Source organism: Pezoporus occidentalis, unplaced genomic scaffold, assembly GCF_034315485.1.
Source record: "Pezoporus occidentalis ecotype Australia unplaced genomic scaffold, CSIRO_AGI_Poc_V1 ctg212, whole genome shotgun sequence".
Taxonomy (NCBI): Eukaryota; Metazoa; Chordata; class Aves; order Psittaciformes; family Psittacidae; genus Pezoporus; species Pezoporus occidentalis.
This window is the reverse complement of record NW_026913987.1, coordinates 585,835-608,149: the sequence shown is the minus strand read 5'-3', so window position 1 is coordinate 608,149 and position 22,315 is coordinate 585,835. Positions and strand designations below refer to the sequence as shown.

General features: G+C 45.7%; 1 protein-coding gene across 10 annotated transcripts in view; it reads right to left on the bottom strand.

Moving 5' to 3' along the window:
- WNK2 (WNK lysine deficient protein kinase 2) overlaps nt 1–22,315 on the bottom strand; it is a 128,254-nt gene that overhangs the window by 77,855 nt on the left and 28,084 nt on the right. For all 10 annotated transcript variants that reach the window (XM_062619592.1, XM_062619588.1, XM_062619589.1 and 7 more), the window contains exons 3-4: nt 2,058–2,230; nt 850–1,070 (exon numbers count right to left, since the gene is read on the bottom strand). In XM_062619592.1, the coding sequence (XP_062475576.1) occupies nt 850–1,070; nt 2,058–2,230 (394 nt within the window). The remainder of the gene's footprint in view (nt 1–849; nt 1,071–2,057; nt 2,231–22,315) is intronic.

Below are 22,315 nucleotides of genomic sequence, written 5' to 3'. Positions count from 1 at the left end.
AATGTAATTTCCATTTATATTGTAAGTTCAAATACAACTACATGTGTGATAACTTCCCTCACTTTCATCATCCTCTCTGAAGAATTTGCAGCTTCCTAAAACCATCGCCAACAGATCTGAACAAAGGGAATCTGCTATGGAAATCTGGGTAAAAAAAAAACACATAAAAAAATCACAACACGGAATGTTTGAGAATTCAGGACATTACACTGACACAGAAAATGCTATGTGTAACTTTTGCAAGGAAACAACGTCCTTGGACAGTCATTCAGGAAACATCCTGGCAGCTCAAGCGAGCCCGAGTTCTAATACTCCTCACACAGGCACCTCCTGAGGGCATCATCTATTGTATATCCTAGTGGAAATCTCTTTTAATTTTGTACCTGCTGATTTGACATTGTTTCAGCAGCACTCTGCCAGGATGGCATCGAGGCAGGGACAAGCTCTGCAGGTGCCTGCAGCCTGTTCTGCTGATGCCCCAGTAAATGGGATAAGGTGTTCCAGCCAGACCAGCTCCCCTGCAGCCACTCTGCAAAGGAGAAGCCTGGCTCTGCAGTAGGATATGTAGATACCAAGTAATATTTCAATTAAAGAAAACAAACAACAACAACAAAACAAGAAGTGTTTTACCATTGTGACACAGAAGGAAGGAAAAGAGCAAGTCATAGTCATGATGCCATTTCCTACTCAGATTTTCATAGTGGTATAAAGTGAATAGCCACAAAAACACTTTAATCCATTCTACTAACCTACATGCGAAAAACACACTAGTGTAAAACATGAAAGAAAGGTATTAAAAAAACAACCACCACACCAAGAGCAGGAAGCCAAGGAGAACAGGAGAATTACCTATGACACTTTTGGCAAATGAAGCTCTCTTGAGGGTTGCGAGCCCCAAGTCTCCTATTTTCACAGATCCAGTGGGCCCAGTAATAAAGATATTGTCACATTTTAAGTCTCTGTGAATGATTGGTGGAGTTCTTGTGTGCAAGAAGAGAAGACCCTTCAGGATCTGCCGGCACCAACTACGCAGGACTTTTGGTTTCATCACTTTAAATCTTTTCAGGTACCTAGAGCACAAACATACACAGAAGTGAGCATAAAGAAAATGAAGCGTTATTAGAGATTCTAGGGAGTTCAACAGCTGAAACTCCATTCCAGAGAAAAGCCCTTATTACAGGCCATAATAGCAGCTCAGAAATATCACAAAATTGAAAGAAATAGATCTTTTCAATGGAGGAATTAAAGCATTCATTTTCAGGGAGGAAGATAATAAGCATTTTTGGTGCAAATACAACCAAATATTTGCAAGTCTAATAAGTACAGCAATTCACTTCACACAGAGAACAGCTTTACAATATGTTTCCTATATTTAAAACAGAAGAATACTGAAGTTTAATTTTAACCACAAGGTTTTGACCACTGGACCATGCACCCGCATTTTTTCCATTTAGCTAAAACATCGATTGGAAGGGTATATTTTGGAAAGCTGTAGAACCTGCTAATGCACTGGCAGAGTAGCACACTGGGTATATGCAGTGACGAATCCTGCTCCCATTGGGGATGAAAATCTGTTCCAGAATTCATGCCAACTGTTTTATACCACCTTAACAGGACTGTCAGTACCACAAGCTATTAATTAATATGGTTTAGTAGATAACCTGGAGCACCTTCTGCTTCCAAAAGAGGTTCTACCATTCAAGTGCTATTCTAGCCGAATTTTCTGACAAAACATGCAAATACAAGCACAACAGCAAACACAAAAACACACTCTGACAAATTAAAGCATCACAGGCAGAAGATGAAACACATGAGCAAACAGCTTCTAGTTGCATAACTGAGAGAGTAAAGCAGGGAAAGAGAGATGGAGGCCAAAATTCTTCCTGTCAAATCAATGCAGTTCAACTGCAGGGACAAATGACAGACACTAGAGAACAGCTCCATTTATTAATTTTTTTCTTTTACCTAGAGATGCCTTTTTCGGAATATGAAAGTAGGGTTTTTCTAAAAATTCCCATTGCTATTCTTAGCCTCCTCACCAGGAGTGCAGGACTTACGTCTTCAGTGTTCCAGAGGTCATCAATTCGGTAACCAGCACGATGCACCTTTTGCCTTTTACACAGGATTCCCAGAAGTCATAAAATCTCACAATGTTTGGATGCTGTAGACCTTTCAACATTTCTGCTTCCTCTTTAAATCTCTGCCTCTCTACTTTTGTGAGCTTTCTGTCCTATAATCCAAAATAAGACATTATTAGTAGCAAACAGACGAAAATAAAGGCACTGTATTGCTAGGGTGTTGAGAATTTTAGATTTGCTTTATGTTTTTTATGAACCCAGGACAGCAGCGAGTATGAACTAGGGCACTTGCCTTAAATCCAGTGTCAAGATGACAAAGGCTTGCCTCTGAACAAAGAGATGCCTGTGTTACATGACAGCATTAATATTTCAGGCAACATAAACACACCCATGGCTCGATGGATCCACACAGAGCTATTTGCTTCTTGTTTTGGTTTTGTAAGGCCCATGATCTAAGAAGTTAACACACAGGATTACATTCTAGGTAGGAATGTCCTCTCTGCTGTGATGGCTCAGCACCCTCCACAATGGCTCCTTGGAAGCTGTGGCAGTGACCACGGGTCAGGTCCTCAGGAACCACACAGGCTGCAAAGCCCATCCCACTTCCAAATTACACCACCACCCTTCTCCAAACAAACAAGCACATACATTTTCTTATTTGTTTGCTGTTCTGCCCAATCACACAGACTTTGCTTTAAAGTCAACAAAGGAAGGATTTAAAACTGTCTTGCAGCCAGGTGCTGCACACAGGATGCACGGAAATACTTAAGAGATCGGAAACGTGAGGAATGTTATGTTTTACTGCTCTGGTTTTCCTAGAGAAATGGAGGAGCATTTACCATGAACTTGAGGCTGCAAAGTGACCCTGCGAGGAGCACACAGGGCCCGTCTCCTCCTCCCCACAGGTCAGCAGAAGGCTGCTGGGCTGCCTGGACCTCACAGGCAGCATGAGACCCCTACCCCAAGCGGGTTAGATGCACACTGTAACCTCTTTAGATGATGTAAAAGCAAAACGGGAGCGTCACCAAAAACCACAGCATCACTGCCTGGTTTGTCTGCCCTGGATGGTTGGGCTGGGAGCACTACCCTGACCTAGAAATGGAGCTTTTTCATTCTTTAAAAGGCACAATTGTGTAACTGTTCTTACTTACAGAAGCAAAGGCTCACAAATCAGGAAGATCAATTAGTTCAGATTTTAACCTCAGACATTTTCCTTTTCTCTGTTCACTCAGGCATGCTTATAAGAGCATTTACATGGTGACTTAAACTGGCACCCAGCTGATTTGTAACCAACATGTAGAGGGATCAGACCACTGCCGTTTTGACAGCCGGTCCTCATCTGCAGTCACAAAGAACTCGGTACAGGAATGACAATTTCCATGCCCACAAACAAGTTTTAGACAAAGACCTCGCAAAAGGTTACAATGAGGATACTTGGGCTTTTCTTGGAAGACAGAAAACCCACTTCCCCACTGCTATGTGTGCATGAAAGTAGCTTTTCCATTTTCCACCGTAGATGCTGAGGAGGTTCTCACAGTTTTCTGTACATTCTATGGAGCAGAATGAGAGCAAACGTTGCCCTGAGCAACAGCAGCCATCCGGGCTGGCACAGGGGGTGTCCCTTGGAAACTGATGCCTGGGTCCCCAGGAGCACCCTGCAGCACTACCAGGGATGGGCAGGCAGCTGCATGGCAAACCCCAACAGCCAAGAGCAAGGCAGGATTTCTGCTGCTCTGTGGCAACTGCAGTTTTTCTAAGTGAAAAAAAACCAAAAGCAGGCTAAAAAGCACTGACAGAAGAGCCTGAGAATTGCTTCCAAACCTATCACTTCTTCCCCTACTGCTGACTTTCCCCTGAATTTAAACCCTGTAAAATAGAATACTGCTATTCTGAATATATTTTGCGATACAAAATGCTGTAGAATAGACACACTGCTATTAAGGGCTATTAAGGAGGAAAAGGAGCAAGTTCGCGTGTGAGACAGGAGGAGCAGCACGGGCCAGCAGAGAAAGGAAAAGGTGGCAACATGGATACAGCAGATCTTAAAAACACTTCTAGTTCCCACACCTGGACCCTCCTTTTCAGATTTCTGAGCACTGTGAGAAATGTTCCACTGCTGCTTTGAGGGCCACTTCTGAAAATCTCCTTCAGATGCTGCAAACAAACCCATGCAGAATATTCTACACATGACAAGCACTGGGCGTTTTGGGCTGCTGTCTGAATTTGAAGTACTAAGATGGAAAGCAGGGCAACAGAGTGATTCTGGAAAACTAATGTGTGTTTCATCTAGAGCTACAGTAGAAAGAATCTGGATTTCTTTTTCATCATAATGATAACTGCGTATCCGTCTCAGGAGAAAGCCTGGGTCCAATACTACCACTGGAGAGAGGAGGCAGGGGCAGGGAGGATGCACAGGCAGGGCTTGGGGCCCTGACATGTTCCCCACCTCAGCAGGGGTCTCAGCACTGTCAAGGCTCTAACAACCTTCTCTAAATTCCTCCAGGCTGAGCCTGACATATGAGTTGTTGGCCAAAGCACAAGGTCCTTCTGAAAGGGCTTAACAGTTGAAGGGTTCTGCTCTGAAGCAGCAAAACCACTCATTTAAGTGCATGACTCATTCAGAGTTTAATCCTAACCCAAGAAAACCTTCACCAGAGTCACAGACACTCTCTACTATATAATCCACACAAGTGAAGTGGCCTTATGCTGAAGGTAAGGGTGCAAGCCTGAAACAACATTAGGACATCAAATTTTAAGATAGCGAACAAGAAAATGGAAATGTCACACCAAAGCACGCTAATCACAGAATCACGGCCTGGTTTGTGTTGGAAGGGACCTTAAAGCTCCTCCAGCTCCAACCCCTGCCACGGGCAGGGACCCCTTCCACTAGAGCAGCTTGCTCCAAGCCCCTGTGTCCAACCTGGCCTTGAACACTGCCAGGGATGGGGCAGCCACAGCTTCTCTGGGCACCCTGTGCCAGCGCCTCAGCACCCTCACAGGGAAGAGCTTCTGCCCAAGAGCTCATCAAAACCTACCCTGCACTAATGCACTTGTCCATTTTACTGGATTTAAGGCATCACTTTGCATAACCTACACTTATCAGCATCTGGGGGAATGATGTTTACAATACCGTACAGCTGAACAAGGAGGCTAAGGGATGCTGCATGCCACACGACAGCTTCACAAGTGCAACTGCAGCATCATGCTGAGCTGACAAAAGAGCCATTCCTCAGTCTGCTCCACTGCATTTATGGCATTACTGCAATTCTGAGCTTTCTCAAGGCACAACACCTGAACCTTCTCACTGTGGTCTGGGAGATACCAAGTTTGCAGATACCTGCATGCTTCCTCTCATTTTAAGGCACTCACACTTCTTGGCTCCTTCCCTCCTTGCTAGGACACCAAGCCTTGGCTCAGGAGGCAACACTGTAATTCCATTTCAGATAATTGAAAGTTTCTCATGCCTACCACTTAGCACAAAGGTTTCTAAAATAAACTTCAACCTTCAAACGCTGACAGCAATGGTACAGATCTGGTTCAACTTTTCCAGACACACTGAAATTACACAAAACCAAGCCATTAGTGACACAGCCACTCGGTTTGGTTCCTGCGAGGAAATAACCTGAAATTTAACTTGTTTGTCCACCTTAATATTAACGCTGTGAAGAACAGTCAGCTTAACAGGCTGCAGCCTTTGTTGCCGGCACAGCTGGAATCAGAGCACCAGAGGGGATCAGCCACGGTAACAACGAGCTTCCTCACCCTTGGGGCTTTAGATGTAGCAGCTTTGCAACACATACACAGCACAAACTCATCCCTAACCATGCTATGATTCTATGAATTCAAAGTTACGTATGCCTTAATGTGCAAATCCAGAATTCTGTGTGTGGCTATTGTATGATTTTGACACCACAGGGAGATGCTGAACAGAGAAACTGACCATCATTTCACTGCAGGGCCACAGCTAGAATCACACTTAGCAGCAATGAAAGCACCAAGGTATACAAAACACAAGCAGAGATGAGATTGCACCAACTGCTTGGCAGCCTACAGATCAGGGTGCTTGAAGAAGGCATTTCCCAGAGCAGCCACATGGATCCATGGTCAGACCCTTAACCCAGTGTTGAGAACTGGACATTTTTTACCACAGATACCCTGGGCTCCTGCAATTAAATGCTTACAGAATGCTTCTGCTGGAACAAACCACCAGAGCCCTGCTTCACAGTGCATCTTTTACACAGCATCACCAGTCACACATGCAGCCTGGCTTACAGCTCCAGGACTTCACCTTTCCTATAAATAAATAAGCATTAACTGGGTTGGGGTTATACAAAGCATCCTTCGCTATGAATGACAAGCTAACAGGCAGATATTAAACAAGTGGCAAGAAGAGGTTATAAATTGTAAGATACCTTTTCTTCAATAATTTTCCTAGCTTTCCTGTTGCCAATCAGATCATAACTTCATGGTCAGTTTTAAGCGTCAAATGACCAAAAGCTATTCACTTCTTTTTTGGAAGGAAGAAATAATTCCCAATTAGTACTTTATGGTCTCACTCTTTATAAATCACACACCCATTCAGAGACACTGGAGTAAAAAGATGTTTGCAGCAGGAAGCTACATTAAAGTAAATATCCTACCCACAAATCAAGTTTCTGCCAATCTAACACACCTATGTTCTTTGCTTCTCCCTGCTCGTCACAGGCAGGGAGAACAAACACCTCTATTTCATACAAAATTTATCTCTTCATTAAGTTCTTTAGCGGGGAACAACCACAAAGAATGGAATTAGTAAATTAATGTGTTAACAAAATGAAAAGGAAAGCTTACAAATTAAATTTCTGGAATGGCACCCAAATTAACAGCAGGAACATGTTCTGTTAGTCATCCCCAAGCATCATTTCCTCTGGGTTGTAACACATGGGCTCTGACTAAGACAGTTATACAAGCAAGAGATTGGCTTTCACCTGCGTCTTTAGAAGATTTCTAAAGATTAACAAGGCAGATTAACAATTGAGGTCAAATTTCTTGACTACTTACTTGTGAGGGGCTAACAGATTTGGTGTCCGTCTTCCCCCCCTGCCTCCCCGCACCGGGGCTCTCCCCTTCCCCGCTCCCGGAGGAACGGGGAGGAGGATCGAGAGAGTGCAACTCCTACGGGTTGAGACAAAAACAGTCCAGCAACAAATCACCACCGCTACTATCAGCTACAACAATGATAAGGGAAAATAACAAGGGAAGAGAATACGATACCACCGGCCAAGAGAAACGAGCTCCACCCGGAAACCCCTGTCCTTCCGGGTCACTCCCAGTTACCCCTCACCCCGGGCATGACGTGCTGTGGTATGGAATACCTCCCCGGCTAGCCCGGGTCAGGCGCCCCGTCTCTGCTTCCTCACAGCCTCCCCTCCTCCCTGGCAGAGCATGAGCCTCACAGAGTCCTTGGTCAGGGTAAACATCACTTAGCAACAACCGAGAACATCGGCTTCACCAACACTGTTCTCAAACTGGAAGTCAAAACACAGCACTGTACCAGTTAACACAAAGGAAAAACATGACTGCTACTGCGGAACCCAGGACATTATCCACCCCTTATTCCATACCATTCACGTCGTGCTCAGATCCCACATTTTTCAATACACCATCGCTCTCCCACATATATACATCCATATACATACAGACCAAGAGGAAAAAATCATTTTCTTAGTGCATGGACCAATCCCTATAATGCTGCCGAGTCCATTCGGTCCATGATGTTCAAAGTTCATTCTCTGTTGGGATGATGGCTGGAGGGAAGTCAGGGCCAGTCGCTGGTGACCTGGAGACATCTAGTTGATGGGCTATAAAAGCATTACACAGCAGGCAACAGCATACAATTGAGTTCACTGGCTGTTTTCCCCTAAAATCAAATCCCCTTGAGGTATACATCGGACTTCCCCATCTTCCCGCATTACCCACCAAGTATATCCAGGTCCCTGAGCAAAAGCAATCCCACGAGTGGGTTTGCCTTTACCTGAAGCAGGAATTACCCAGACTGTCTTTCCCAGCAAATTCTTCATATGCACCACGGGAACTTTGTCCCCCTCTACAATATGTAACAGTTCTGACTGGGCTGGGCCAGCCCTGTTGGCAGATCCTCTGGTGTTGACCAACCAGGTGGCCTTTGGTAAGTGTGTATCCCAATGCTTGAAAGTTCCCCCACCCATCGCTCTCAGTGTAGTTTTTAACAGTCCATTGTACCGTTCGATTTTCCCAGAGGCTGGTGCATGGTAGGGGATGTGATATACCCACTCAATGCCATGCTCTTTGGCCCAAATATCTATAAGGTTATTCCGGAAATGAGTCCCATTGTCTGACTCAATTCTCTCTGGGGTGCCGTGTCGCCACAAAATTTGTTTCTCAAGGCCCAGGATGGTGTTCCGGGCAGTGGCATGGGGCACGGCGTATGTTTCCAGCCACCCGGTGGTTGCTTCCACCATGGTAAGCACATGGCGCTTGCCTTGGCGGGTTGGTGGCAGTGTGATATAGTCAATCTGCCAGGCCTCCCCATATTTATACTTCAACCATCGTCCTCCATACCAAAGAGGCTTTAACCGCTTGGCTTGTTTAATTGCAGCACATGTTTCACACTCATGAATAACCTGGGCAATAGTGTCCATTGTTAAGTCCACCCCTCGGTCACGGGCCCATCTATATGTTGCATCTCTGCCCTGATGGCCTGAAGTGTCATGGGCCCACCGGGCCAAAAATAATTCACCTTTACGTTGCCAATCTAAGTCCATCTGAGCCACTTCAATCTTAGCCGCTTTATCCACTTGTTGGTTGTTCTGGTGTTCCTCAGTGGCCCGACTCTTGGGTACATGGGCATCTACATGACGTACCTTCACCACCAGGTTCTGCACCCTGGCAGCAATATCTTTCCACAGTGCAGCAGCCCAGATGGGTTTACCTCTGCGTTGCCAGTTGCTCTGCTTCCACTGCTTCAACCACCCCCACAGGGCATTTGCCACCATCCATGAGTCAGTATAGAGATAAAGTACTGGCCACTTTTCTCGTTCAGCAATGTCCAGGGCCAGCTGGATGGCTTTCACCTCGGCAAACTGACTCGATTCACCCTCTCCGTCAGCAGTTTCTGCAACTTGTCGTCCAGGACTCCATACAGCTGCCTTCCATCTCCGATGTTTTCCCACAATACGGCAAGAGCCATCAGTAAACAAGGCATACTGCTTTTCACTTTCTGACAGTTTATTATATGGTGGGGCCTCTTCAGCGCGCATCACCTCCTCCTCTGGTGACATTCCGAAATCTTTGCCCTCTGGCCAGTCCATGATGACTTCTAGAATGCCTGGACGACTGGGATTTCCTATTCGAGTTCGTTGTGTAATTAGTGCAGCCCATTTACTCCATGTAGCATCGGTTGCATGATGTGTAGAGGAGACCCTGCCTTTGAACATCCAGCCCAGCACGGGCAGCCGGGGTGCCAGAAGGAGCTGTGCTTCAGTGCCAATCACTTCCGAAGCAGCTCGAACCCCTTCATAGGCTGCCAGTATTTCTTTCTCAGTTGGGGTATAGCTGGCCTCAGATCCTTTATATCCCCGACTCCAAAAGCCGAGGGGTCGACCTCGAGTCTCCCCTGGAGCTTTCTGCCAGAGGCTCCAGGTAGGACCGTTCTCCCCAGCTGCAGTGTACAGTACATTTTTTACATCTGGTCCGGTCCGGACTGGTCCAAGGGCTACTGCATGAACTATCTCGCGTTTAATTTGCTCAAAGGCTTGTTGCTGCTCAGGGCCCCATTTAAAATCATTCTTCTTCCGGGTCACATGATAGAGAGGGCTTACAATCGAACTGTAATTTGGGATGTGCATTCTCCAGAACCCCACTGCACCCAAGAAAGCTTGCGTTTCTTTCTTATTAGTTGGCGGAGACATTGCTGTTATCTTGTTGATCACATCTGTGGGGATCTGTCTACGTCCATCTTGCCATTTTATTCCCAAAAATTGAATCTCCTGTGCAGGTCCCTTGACCTTACTCCGTTTTATGGCAAAACCGGCTTTCAGCAGGATTTGGATTATTTTCCTCCCTTTCTCAAAGACTTCTTCCGCTGTATCGCCCCACACAATAATGTCATCAATGTATTGCAGGTGTTCTGGAGCTTGCCCCTGTTCCAGTGCAGTCTGGATCAGTCCATGGCAGATGGTAGGGCTGTGTTTCCACCCCTGGGGCAGTCGGTTCCAAGTGAACTGGACACCCCTCCAAGTAAAAGCAAACTGTGGCCTGCACTCTGCTGCCAAAGGGATTGAGAAAAATGCATTGGCAATATCAATCGTGGCATACCACTTGGCTGCCTTTGACTCTAGTTCATACTGAAGTTCTAGCATGTCCGGTACGGCAGCACTCAATGGTGGTGTGACTTCATTCAGGCCACGATAGTCTACTGTTAGTCTCCATTCTCCATTAGACTTTCGCACTGGCCATATGGGGCTATTGAAGGGTGAGCGGGTCCTGCTGATCACCCCCTGACTCTCCAGTCTACGGATCAGCTGATGGATGGGAATCAGGGAGTCTCGGTTGGTGCGATATTGCCGCCGGTGCACTGTTGTGGTCGCAATTGGCACTTGTTGTTCTTCAACTTTCAGCAACCCCACAGCAGAGGGATCTTCTGAGAGACCAGGCAAGGTGGACAGCTGCTCAATTTCCTCAGTCTCCAAAGCAGCAATACCAAAAGCCCACCGGTACCCTTTTGGGTCTTTGAAGTACCCTCTCTTGAGGTAGTCTATGCCGAGAATGCATGGAGCCTCTGGACCAGTCACAATAGGGTGCTTTTGCCATTCCCTCCCAGTCAGGCTGATTTCAGCCTCCAGCACAGTCAACTCTTGGGATCCTCCTGTTACTCCAGAAATATAGATGGGTTCCACCCCTTGACAGCTTGATGGCATCAGGGTACACTGTGCACCGGTATCTACTAGAGCCTTATACTTCTGTGGGACTGATGTGCCAGGCCATCTGATCCACACAGTCCAGTAAATCCGATTGTCCCCTACCTCCACCTGGCTGGAGGCAGGGCCCCTCTAACAGTCGTCACAGCATTGGACACTTAAGTCGTGTTGAAAGGGATTATTCTTCTTTATCACAGGAGCTGGAGTAAAATCAGCTCTTCCACTCCATCTGGGAAACTGATCACCAGAGACTGAAGCCGTAGCTCTCATGGGACGATCAGTCTTGGCCCTTGCTCCCCTCTTCAGTTCACTCACCCGTTCCTCCAAAGCTGAAGTAGGTTTTCCATCCCACTTTGTCATGTCTTCTCCGTGATCCAGCAGGTAAAACCATAGGGTACCCCGTGGCGTATACCTCCTGTATCTCCTCTCTTGAACAATAGGACGCCTTTTGTTAATAGCTGAGACGTGTGTTGGTACACGTGAGGAGCCGGATAAATCAGATAGATTGTCCTTCAATTGTTCGATGTCCTGGGACAGTTTTTTCACAGCTGAGATGATGGAAGGGGTGAGATTGTCTTCGAACTCTCGGAGTTTATGAACCATTTCATCCACTGTTAGTGGTACTATGTCATTCCAGGTTACTGTTGCCAATGAATGGGCATATGATGACGGTGCATTCCGTGTAAGTTTTCGCCACATGGGTCGTGTACATTCAACTTCATCTGGATCTATAGGTGTATCCCCGTTATTCGGCTTGATGTGATAGATCATCTCTACGATGGCCGATTCCCTCAGAGACTGGATGCCTTTGTCTATAGTATTCCACTTGGCCGAACGACTCGTAACATCGTCCTTGTACGGAAACCTTTCTTTCACAGCTGCCAAGAGCCTCCTCCAAAGGCTGAGGGACTTTTTCTCTCTTGCAATTGCTTTGTCAATTCCCCCTTCTCTAGCAAGTGATCCCAGCTGCTTGGCTTCTGTACCTTCTAGTTCGTGACCATCAGCCCCATTGTCCCAGCATCGGAGTAACCAGGTGATGATGTGCTCCCCTGGTTGACGGGTAAAATCTTTTCGCATATTCCGCAGCTCGGTTGAGGTCCGAGGTCGAGAAGTTACCTCTTCTTCTTCTTCTTCGTCATGTGATGATGACTCCTGATCAGATTCTGGACCGGGTGGTGAATTCATTGGTTCTTCATCTCGCTTCACCCTTTTTGCCTCCTTTTTGCTTGTTCTCTTGCGTACAGGGGCAACTGATATTGGTACGAATTGGTCCTCTGGTTTGGCTGCAGTGATTATCACTGTGGTTTGAGTAGCAACTGTACTTGTTACTGGGGGTGGTGTAGCTACTGTGCTTGGAGCTGGGGTAACCGCGCTGTCTGTTGCAGTTGAAGTTTGAGCAGCTGCTGTACTTGCCACTGGGACAGCTGTGCTGTTCATTGCAGCCAAAGTTTGAGTAGCGACTGTTGCTTTGCCCTCAGATCCGCCGACATTCTTTTCCTTTTGAAGGTGCTGGATAGTGTTGAACAAGGCCCTGTAAGCATAGGCCAAGCCCCAGCACGTTGCCATGATTTGTCCATCTCTGGTATGGCCAGAATGACCACACACCTCATTTAAGTGTTTTACTAATTCTTCTGGATTTTGCAGTTGTTCAGTAGTGAAATTCCAAAGTACTGGAGGGGCCCACTGACCTAGATACTTGCCCATACTATCCCACACACCCTGCCACTCATGGCTGTCCAGCCTCAGGGAAAATCTCGGTCCTCCTACATCGTCGTTTGACCCCAGACAAGACCCAAACCTGAATCTGCTTAACTCTTGAAATCAGTAGTGGGTAAAACACACTCTGTATGCGTGTTAGCATGGTGATTCCCATCACCATCAGCAAACAAGTCTCAACAGCATTAAAAGGCCATTCAAAAAATTCAAAACTCTCAAATGTAAATGGTCTGGGGGGACGACTAGGAGGGTAAAAGGATGTCTCCTTCCCAGGTTGAGCACCTGAGAAGGAGAAAAAAGATGTGTAATTGCTAAGCACCTCCATCATATACCTCCCAAAGTATAAAGGTGGTGACCACACTGGGAACATAAGCCAGATCAATTTCATGATCAATGATTCTATTGTATTACAAGTCATTACCATAAAGTACAATGGGATAAAAACCTTAGCCCAAGCCCCATACTTGAAAAACACTAATACAGCAAGTACCGGATGGACGTAAGATATCATATACTGAAACTGTGAGATCAAGAGGAACAACCTTGAGAGCCAATAAATCAGCATTGTGACGAGTGACTATCAATCCAGTCAGATCTGTTCTTATCTCAACCCTTCGTGCCCCACGTTGGGCGCCAAAAAGAACTGTCGTGGTTTAAACCCAGTCAGGTAGCTTGTTCACTCACTCCCAGTGAGTGGTGCCGAGCTGACAACAATCGAGGTCCGTGTCCGTCTTCCCCCCCTGCCTCCCCGCACCGGGGCTCTCCCCTTCCCCGCTCCCGGAGGAACGGGGAGGAGGATCGAGAGAGTGCAACTCCTACGGGTTGAGACAAAAACAGTCCAGCAACAAATCACCACCGCTACTATCAGCTACAACAATGATAAGGGAAAATAACAAGGGAAGAGAATACGATACCACCGGCCAAGAGAAACGAGCTCCACCCGGAAACCCCTGTCCTTCCGGGTCACTCCCAGTTACCCCTCACCCCGGGCATGACGTGCTGTGGTATGGAATACCTCCCCGGCTAGCCCGGGTCAGGCGCCCCGTCTCTGCTTCCTCACAGCCTCCCCTCCTCCCTGGCAGAGCATGAGCCTCACAGAGTCCTTGGTCAGGGTAAACATCACTTAGCAACAACCGAGAACATCGGCTTCACCAACACTGTTCTCAAACTGGAAGTCAAAACACAGCACTGTACCAGTTAACACAAAGGAAAAACATGACTGCTACTGCGGAACCCAGGACAGAGCAGAAGGTCAGCAAATGAGGGAAGGGCTCACACCTGTCACACAGAAGCTGTAACATCTCTTACACATGTAAGTAATGAAGAAAAGGAAACTTAATGAGGCATTTGTGATACACGAACAGAAATCAACCATCTAAATCAGCAGAATGAGTATCTGTTCACATCATTACATTTTCACACCTGCATGTCACATCTTCACATTTGCTCATGTACCACAACTACTCTGCTAATCAGAGATCGCCTTGAGATATGAGATCAGCAGTGGGAACCATTGACAGCTCTCTCCTATGTAGCTCTCTTATTAGCTTATTGTGGATTTATGACCAGAATTACAGTTCTGGTCTGCCCTACCCTCACCAGTTTGATAGTGAGATACCCAGCTTGGTGGGAACAGGCAGCAGCCTTCCCAGACATCCTGCAGTGTAAGCCAAGAACTTGCTTTGCTCTGCCAGTGAGTTTAGGACATGTTAGCTTGTACCTGCCTATGCTTGTTAATTCATTATATTCTGTATTGTCAGTACTGTCTCCTCAGGGAAACATCCCAGTTTTGCAAAAGTTTGCAATAAAAAAAATAAATCAATATTTGGAAATAAAGATGAACAATAGCAGATTTTAGAAGAAAAAAATAAAACCCAATTTTGTATTTAAAATGAACACTTTACTCATTTAGTGCAATCACCTTTTGCATTTCACATTAAGACTTGTCTAACACGCCATCAGAGGAATCTAGGATTTCTCCCAAAGACATAACTGGGAGCAAAAGCAGGCTCAGACATGCAGAAGTTGTGACTGTGAAAAGCTCAAGGTAGCACTGAAGTAGCTCCTCTCAAGCACCAGCTCTATGCCTTTACTATTATTATGCTTATATTATAAATATTTTAAAGCATTCAGGACCTTTAATTCCCACACCTTGTATATTCAATTGCAAGCATGTATCATTTAAAGCAATCCCCTTTCTGTGAACACACAGCAGATGCCATTGGACAACTTGTAAATCAGGAAGACAAATTTTATAGCTTCATTACATATCAGCATTCAGCCAACGTTCTTCTTCACTAAGTCACCCTCAGGAAAGTTACAGCCTGCTATTTGTTAGCTGTATTAGGATAGCACTAGTAACCAATTATCGAAATGCTTAAAAAGCAGCTCTTGCACCCAAGGATGCTCACAATTTGCAACCAACAGTAGCTACAGAGCTGGCTGAGAGGAATTTACTCATTTGCCTGAGTCATTGCTAGAAATCTATGGAAAAGAAGGAGCTGAATTCAGATCTTTATAGCTAAATCTGGAACTGTACAGAAGGCTGAGCTTGCTTTTTTTTCGCTGGGCACAAGTACAGCTTGCTACTTTTAAACTGCTCAAGGGACATGTCAAAGTCTTATGACAGAGGAACGATGAGATTCACATCGACTGAACGTCAGAACTTAAAAAACTCGTCCTGCAAGGTGTAGGAGGAAGAGGAATCAACATTTCCAATCACAAACCCTAACAGCACAGGCCATGAAAACACCTGAGAAACCCAACACCATGGGCAGAGACTGTGTTTTACGGATTAAAGCCTCCCAACACAACTGCACAACAATAACCTATGGTTAAACACAAAAGTTCTTGTCACAAGCAATTGAATTAACTGCACATAGCACCCCATTAACTCTCTTAATTACCAGTGCTTCACAGGTTGCACATAAGCTTGTAATCTTAGATGAAATAGCAGAAACAGTTCAGGCTTGTCTCACAAAATGACTTTTTCAAAGGAAACCGTGAAATCAACGTGAAAAAAGCTGGACAAACCCTATGACCAGATCACCTCTGCTCACACAGAAACAAAGGGAAAAATCCCAAACCACCGAAAACCTGGTTTCCACATGCCATGAGAATTTGGTATTTTATGGATTTTATTTCTGAACCTTGTGTTCATTACAGTTTCTGCAACTGTTTGTGCTATTTTTTAAGAGCATTTTGCTTCACCTACTTCATATCATCCATAAACAGCATTTGGTCATGCAAAATGTCTAACCCTAGGAGACAGACACATAACATCTCACACAAATGAAACAAAATGCCAGTGTGCCTGTGATCGTGGTCCCATGTCCCACATCCCATCTGCAGTGGGCTCCATCTTCTGTCTCCATTCCTACGGGGTTTGGAAAAACAGTTGCAGGCTGGAAGACTCAGACAGAAAATGCAAATGGCTCCAAGTACAACTAAATCGTAGAATCATACTGGGGCTGAAGGGACCTTAAAAGCTCATCCAGTTCCAATGCCCTGCAATGGGCAGGGACACCTTCCACTATAGCAGGTTGCTCCAAGCCCCGTCCAACCTGGCTGAAGCCTTTCCCATTTTAATCACTGTAGCTATGAATTACCCTTGTTTCCGTGCTGGACTCCACATCATGCGGCCAGACTGAGGAGGTGGCTCCAGCCATCCCTTGGGAGCTCAGTCCTTCTGGCCTGAGCCACAGCAGGAGTGGAAAGAGACACGTCACTACTGATGCCTAAAAACCAACTTCAAAAAGCTGAATACATGTGGATGGAAGAGAGGAGATACTGCTGCCTGCAGAGGGCTGGTGTTTCCCAGTATAACATGGTATAACACAACAGGTAGAACCTCTCACCAGACCCATATAGCAGCACGGTGCTTAGAAGCAGAGAGAAACCCTCAGATTTTTCTCTTCTTTCTGCTTCTCTCCTTACTTTAAGGCATTGCACATGAAGTTCAACAAAGGCAACTGCAAGGTCCTGCATGTGGCTCAGGAGCAATCCCAGGTCTAAACACAGAGCCCAGCAGAGACTGGACTGAGAGCAGCTTTGGGAAGCACCAGGGGCCGTTGGTCAATGAGAAGCTCCCCATGACCCGGCTTCAGGGTGCTCTTGAGCCCAGAACCCCCCTGTGCTGGGCTGCACACCCAGAGCGTGAGCAGCAGCTCAGGGAGGGGATCCTGCCCCTCTGCTGTGCTCTGGGGAGACCCCCCCTGCAGCCCTGATCCAGCTCTGGGGCAGCAGCACCAGAGGGACGTGGAGCTGTTGGAGAGAGGCCAGAGGAGGCCATGGAGATGCTGCGAGGGCTGGAGCAGCTCTGCTCTGGAGCCAGGCTGAGAGAGCTGGGCTGGGGCAGCCTGGAGAAAAGAAGGCTCCTGAAGGGGAGACCTGAGAGCAGCTCCAGTGCCTGAAGGGGCTGCAGGAAACCTGGAGAGGGGCTTGGGACAAGGGGAATGGCTTTAACCTGCCCGAGGGGAGACTGAGATGAGCTCTTAGGCAGAAGCTCTTCCCTGTGAGGGTGCTGAGGCGCTGGCACAGGGTGCCCAGAGAAGCTGTGGCTGCCCCATCCCTGGCAGTGTTCAAGGCCAGGTTGGACACAGGGGCTTGGAGCAAGCTGCTCCAGTGGAAGGTGTCCCTCCCCGTGGCAGGGGTTGGAGGTGGAAGAGCTTTAAGGTCCCTTCCAACACAAACCATTACATGAATTTGCAAGTTGGCTGATTTTATGGGTATGAAATCCCCTTCAGTTTCTCTCTGATGTGTGCTTGCTCAGTAGGAATGTTGCCTTTCACAAAAAACAGGGGTTACTACTCCATACCTGCTGGGGAGACCCAGCCAAAGGAACACTACTGCTTTCCTCAGACTTCCAAGTGAACTGAACACATTGCTTTTTACCCCACATTACCATTCAGGATACAAATGTTAAAGGTCATATGGGCAATAAGCTTTACCAGCCAAAACTAACCCAACATGAAGAATTACAAGAACAAGGCAAGTTTTATTTACCTTTGCCCTGACAAATTTAATCTGTCTCATGTAGAATTCAATCTTGCCTTTCTAACAGGCATGTTTCCTTTATATCCCATTATTGTTACCATTTCCCACCCTGCTATAACCTAGCAATTCTATACTTCAGTTTAAAACAGACATAAAGTGAGATTTTCTTACCAGTGAATTAATTGTAATCCACCTAGGGTAATCAACCCTAGGTAAAGCAGTGGATTCCCCGTTACATCACAAATTTTCACAAACAATAAACAGTGTAAGCTGGGAGCAGCCAGGTCCAGCACTGCACGTATTTGAACAGTAAAACCTGTTAAAATGGTAGATCTGCTAAGACCCAACAGAAATGCTTGTGTGGCATTACAACTGCACTAAAATACTTTGTAAATGAGTAAAATTTTCTTCATAGCAGTATCAAAGCTGAGCACTAAACCAGATCAATTCCTATGTGCTGCCACCTTATAGATGGACGAACACCAATGTGACGTTTATAGAATGATTATTAAATGTGTTCACTTCATATTAGTTTTTACCATTTGTGAAATACACTCATTTAGAAAAGTCGCTTAAAACAAACCATTCCCTTTGGAACTTTTATTTATGCAGTAACAGGAAACACATAATCACATTTGCTCTGGAGAGCATTCAAGTCAGAATATGTATTTTCTGCCTCTAAAATTAAGCCCTTGAACTGTGTTGGACTGGCTAGTCAGGCAGCCTTGCCAGACCTAGAAGACACGCACTGAACAGGTCTTCAGACTCAGTCTCTAATTACACACCAAGTGCATTTATTTGAGCAAATAACCTCAAAAATCTTCAAATTAGACTCCTGTAGCAGGCTAGAGTTCTTCAACTCATTGCTTTTACACAGCAATAAATACACCTTCCATTCAATCGATCTTCCAACAGAAACCACCTTGTGCCACATAAAGGCAGAGTTAAAAGCCATTTCTCACTTGTTCCTGTCCCCCTCCAGTGCAGTATACTGTCTGAAGCCCTTAAAACACATCAGCAAAGCAGACCTGAGCTCCTGAGATCATCGCAAACATCAGGAGGTCCCCATGGTCGAGCTGCCTATGCAGCAGAACAACTTGCACCTTCTGTCTCCTTTTATCACCCCAGTGACTGCAGCCTTCATTTAGCTGGACATGATTTATTCTCTTTCTGGAGAAGAGCTGTCTCGGTGCACAAGCTAGGCAAGCAAGGAAAACTTGCACACACTGCCTGCCACAGAAGTTCAGCAACTCATAACTTCTCACATCTTTTGTTTTCTCAGAACAAATAGGACTGAACAAGTCCATGTGCGTCATGTACATACATGATACCTTAATTATATTCCTTTCCCTCAATATAAAACAGCCAGACAACAGAAAAGGATGGGTCTTTGCACAGATCTTAATTTAAAATCTCATAGTGGTTTAATGGGTCCTGAAGAGAAACTCTTACATTGCAGCCTGCCGAGCCACCTGTACCTAGTCAGGTAATTCTGTGCCTACATTTCACATCTCTAGGACATAAAAACTAATAAGAAGTTCCTTGGTACACGCTGGAGATCTATGGATAAGCAGCACCATAACCAACAGTTTGATGAACTCTTCCTTCTCACAGCTTGCTTCTGGTTTTTGGTAGGGACCTTTTGGGGGAGTTCATTGGACAGAAATGCTGGAAAACAGTCCTTTAACATGACTTGCTCTGCTTTGAAAAAAGAATCCTTGCAGAGGGCCATATTATTGCAAACAGACAACTAAAACACTTGCACGTGGAAAGTAAAGAGTCTCAGAGGCCTTGGACCTGCTCCAGCAACACAGCTCATTCCAGTCCTGATCCACATCATGCAGCACCCAAGAGAAGACCCAACTGCTTGCTACTGCAAGATGCAAAACAACAGATATGTGGGAAGGATACAGTGCAAAGACAGAAAAGCAAGGGCCCATCTTGTCTGCTGTAACAACTCGTACACTGGAAACAAGCATTCCATGCAGCATCTTGGACAGCAGGACCTTTTACCACCACAAAAGATCCTTTAGAGAGTGGGGTATCCCAGCTCCTGAAGATTCACACAGGAATTTATCTGGAGTTTGGATGCGTCTTTAAATGCTGAGAAATGCATTCTCCTGCATTCCTGACACCACTTAACCTGTGAGACAAAACTCCAAGGCAAAGGCTGCACTGCTGGCCAGGCTACATTAACAAGTCTTCCACAACAGTTGAGAATTCAGCTGAAAGCATCACATTTGTAACAAAATATTTCCTTTTTCTTCTTTCTTTGCCCTCCTGCAAAGCTTGACATTATATAGCCCTGCCCAAAAGAATAATACTAGCTTGTCAGCTAAAACATACTAAACAGCTAGGAATTCAACTTCTCATCCCTTGAACAGCAACCCATGAGAGGCTAGTATCAACATGGGTTGATAAGAAACAGATCTCGGCCACTTCATCAACCCAAACATATAATCTCATTGGAAAGATAAGTATTGACATAATAAACTCAGATTTCTGCAATACATTTGCTTCACATTAGGAATGAAATAGAAAGTATCTATTTACATAAATGGATTAAAACTTGGGTAAGCGATCAGTCACAAAATACAAGCTACACACAGAAAAATACACATCCTTGATGATTTTCAAGAGGTTCTTCAGGGCTTAAGGTTTGTACTAACAAAGTGATTTGTGTTTTTATAAAGAACCATGAAAAAAGCCCATCATTGCCAACACATTTTACACTTGAAAAAGAATTAGGAGAGTGTTGAAGCATAAAGATGACAGGTCACAAACAGAGACTGAGATGCTTGTGTAAGCAGGGTGCAAGCAGTCTGACAATGCCTGGCGGGCAGGAGGTTGCATAACTGCGAGAGAGACAGAGGAGAGACCAGGGACTCCAGGCTTGGGGAGCAGTGATCTTAAACCAGACCCAGCAACTCCAGCCATGCTAAGCACAGCCTGCCAGGCAGCAGTAACAGGCTGGAGCAGAAACGTGAAGCAAGAGCCTGCTGTACTCTCCTGCTGCAAAAAGCATCTCCCAGGGCAGAGCATACTTTTCAACATGTCCCTTAGGACAGACCAAGTTTTAAGGATGGGCCGTGAGAATCACTGAAGAACTGGGTCGTGACTAAGGAGTTCTGCACAATTTGTCTGAGAAAGAGTAAGGGATTATCAGAGATTAATCCAAGAAACTCCAATGAACCAAGGTATACAAGAGATTTGATCAGACGATCACAATGCTACTATCTGACTTCAAGTCTGTGACATTGTTATGTTATGAATGTGTCGTACTTACATTAACAGACACATTCCCTTGGCTAAGGTCCTGGAATACTAGTTATCAAATGCAAACAATAGTTTGAATCTTCATCAGCAAATCTAAACAGATTTGAGTGATGCTTAGTGATAGGAGCTCCTGCAGGCCATCGTGACCCGAGTTTGAAATGGATTCCCAAATGGTGGGCATAGGTACAGTTCTTCTGAGACACCATGTTCAGATCCCTTGGTCACAGCTGTTTAATAAGCTCAATCTCTAGCCTATAGAATTATAGATTTTATAGTGTGATGCAAGGAATGCTTCATATACTGTATTTAACAAACAGCATCAGGCATTTAGAGACTCTATAGAAAGCAGTATTAATCAGAAAAATATGATGACAAAACATTATACATGTTTAATGAAACATTTCAAGAACAGAACTATAGAATGGCTTGTGTTGGAAGTGACCTTAAAGCTCCTCCAGCTCCAGCCCCTGCCACGGGCAGGGACCCCTTCCACTGGAGCAGCTTGCTCCAAGCCCCTGTGTCCAACCTGGCCTTGAACACTGCCAGGGATGGGGCAGCCACAGCTTCTCTGGGCACCCTGTGCCAGCGCCTCAGCACCCTCACAGGGAAGAGCTTCTGCCTAAGAGCTCATCTCAGTCTCCCCTCTGGCAGGTTAAAGCCATTCCCCTTGGCCTGTCCCTACATCCCTTGTCCCAAGCCCCTCTCCAGCTTTCCTGCAGCCCCTTCAGGCACTGGAGCTGCTCTCAGGTCTCCCCTTCAGGAGCCTTCTCTTGTCCAGGCTGCCCCAGCCCAGCTCTCAGCCTGGCTCCAGAGCAGAGCTGCTCCAGCCCTCGCAGCATCTCCATGGCCTCCTCTGGCCTCGCTCCACGCTCAGATTTCACTGAGCAGTGCAAGGAGAAGATAATGTTGACAGAGACATCATTAGGAAAAAATTTAAAAAAAAGCTTGTTGTACATTTAATCCCATTATTTCCTATATTCGTAAATCCCAATGCTAGCCAGAAAAGCACACAGAAACCTTGCCCCTGTTCTCTCCCTCCTCCAACACACTCTGCAAACAGGGAAAAAATGCAAAAGCCAGTTTTACTCCATAAAAGCCCTCAAGAAGAGGGTACATAAAGATGATGCAGTTCTTGGCTGTCTCACTCTGTAATGATGTGTACCTATGCAAAGCAAATAAAACCTCTTTTAAATCAGACTAGCGTTTGACTTTAAGGGCACTAAAAGGGTACTACAAAACTGAAGAACCCATCCACTGGGAAGTAACCCAACAGAACTGTTCTCTATTAATTTAGGTAAATAAAGAGATTAAAAC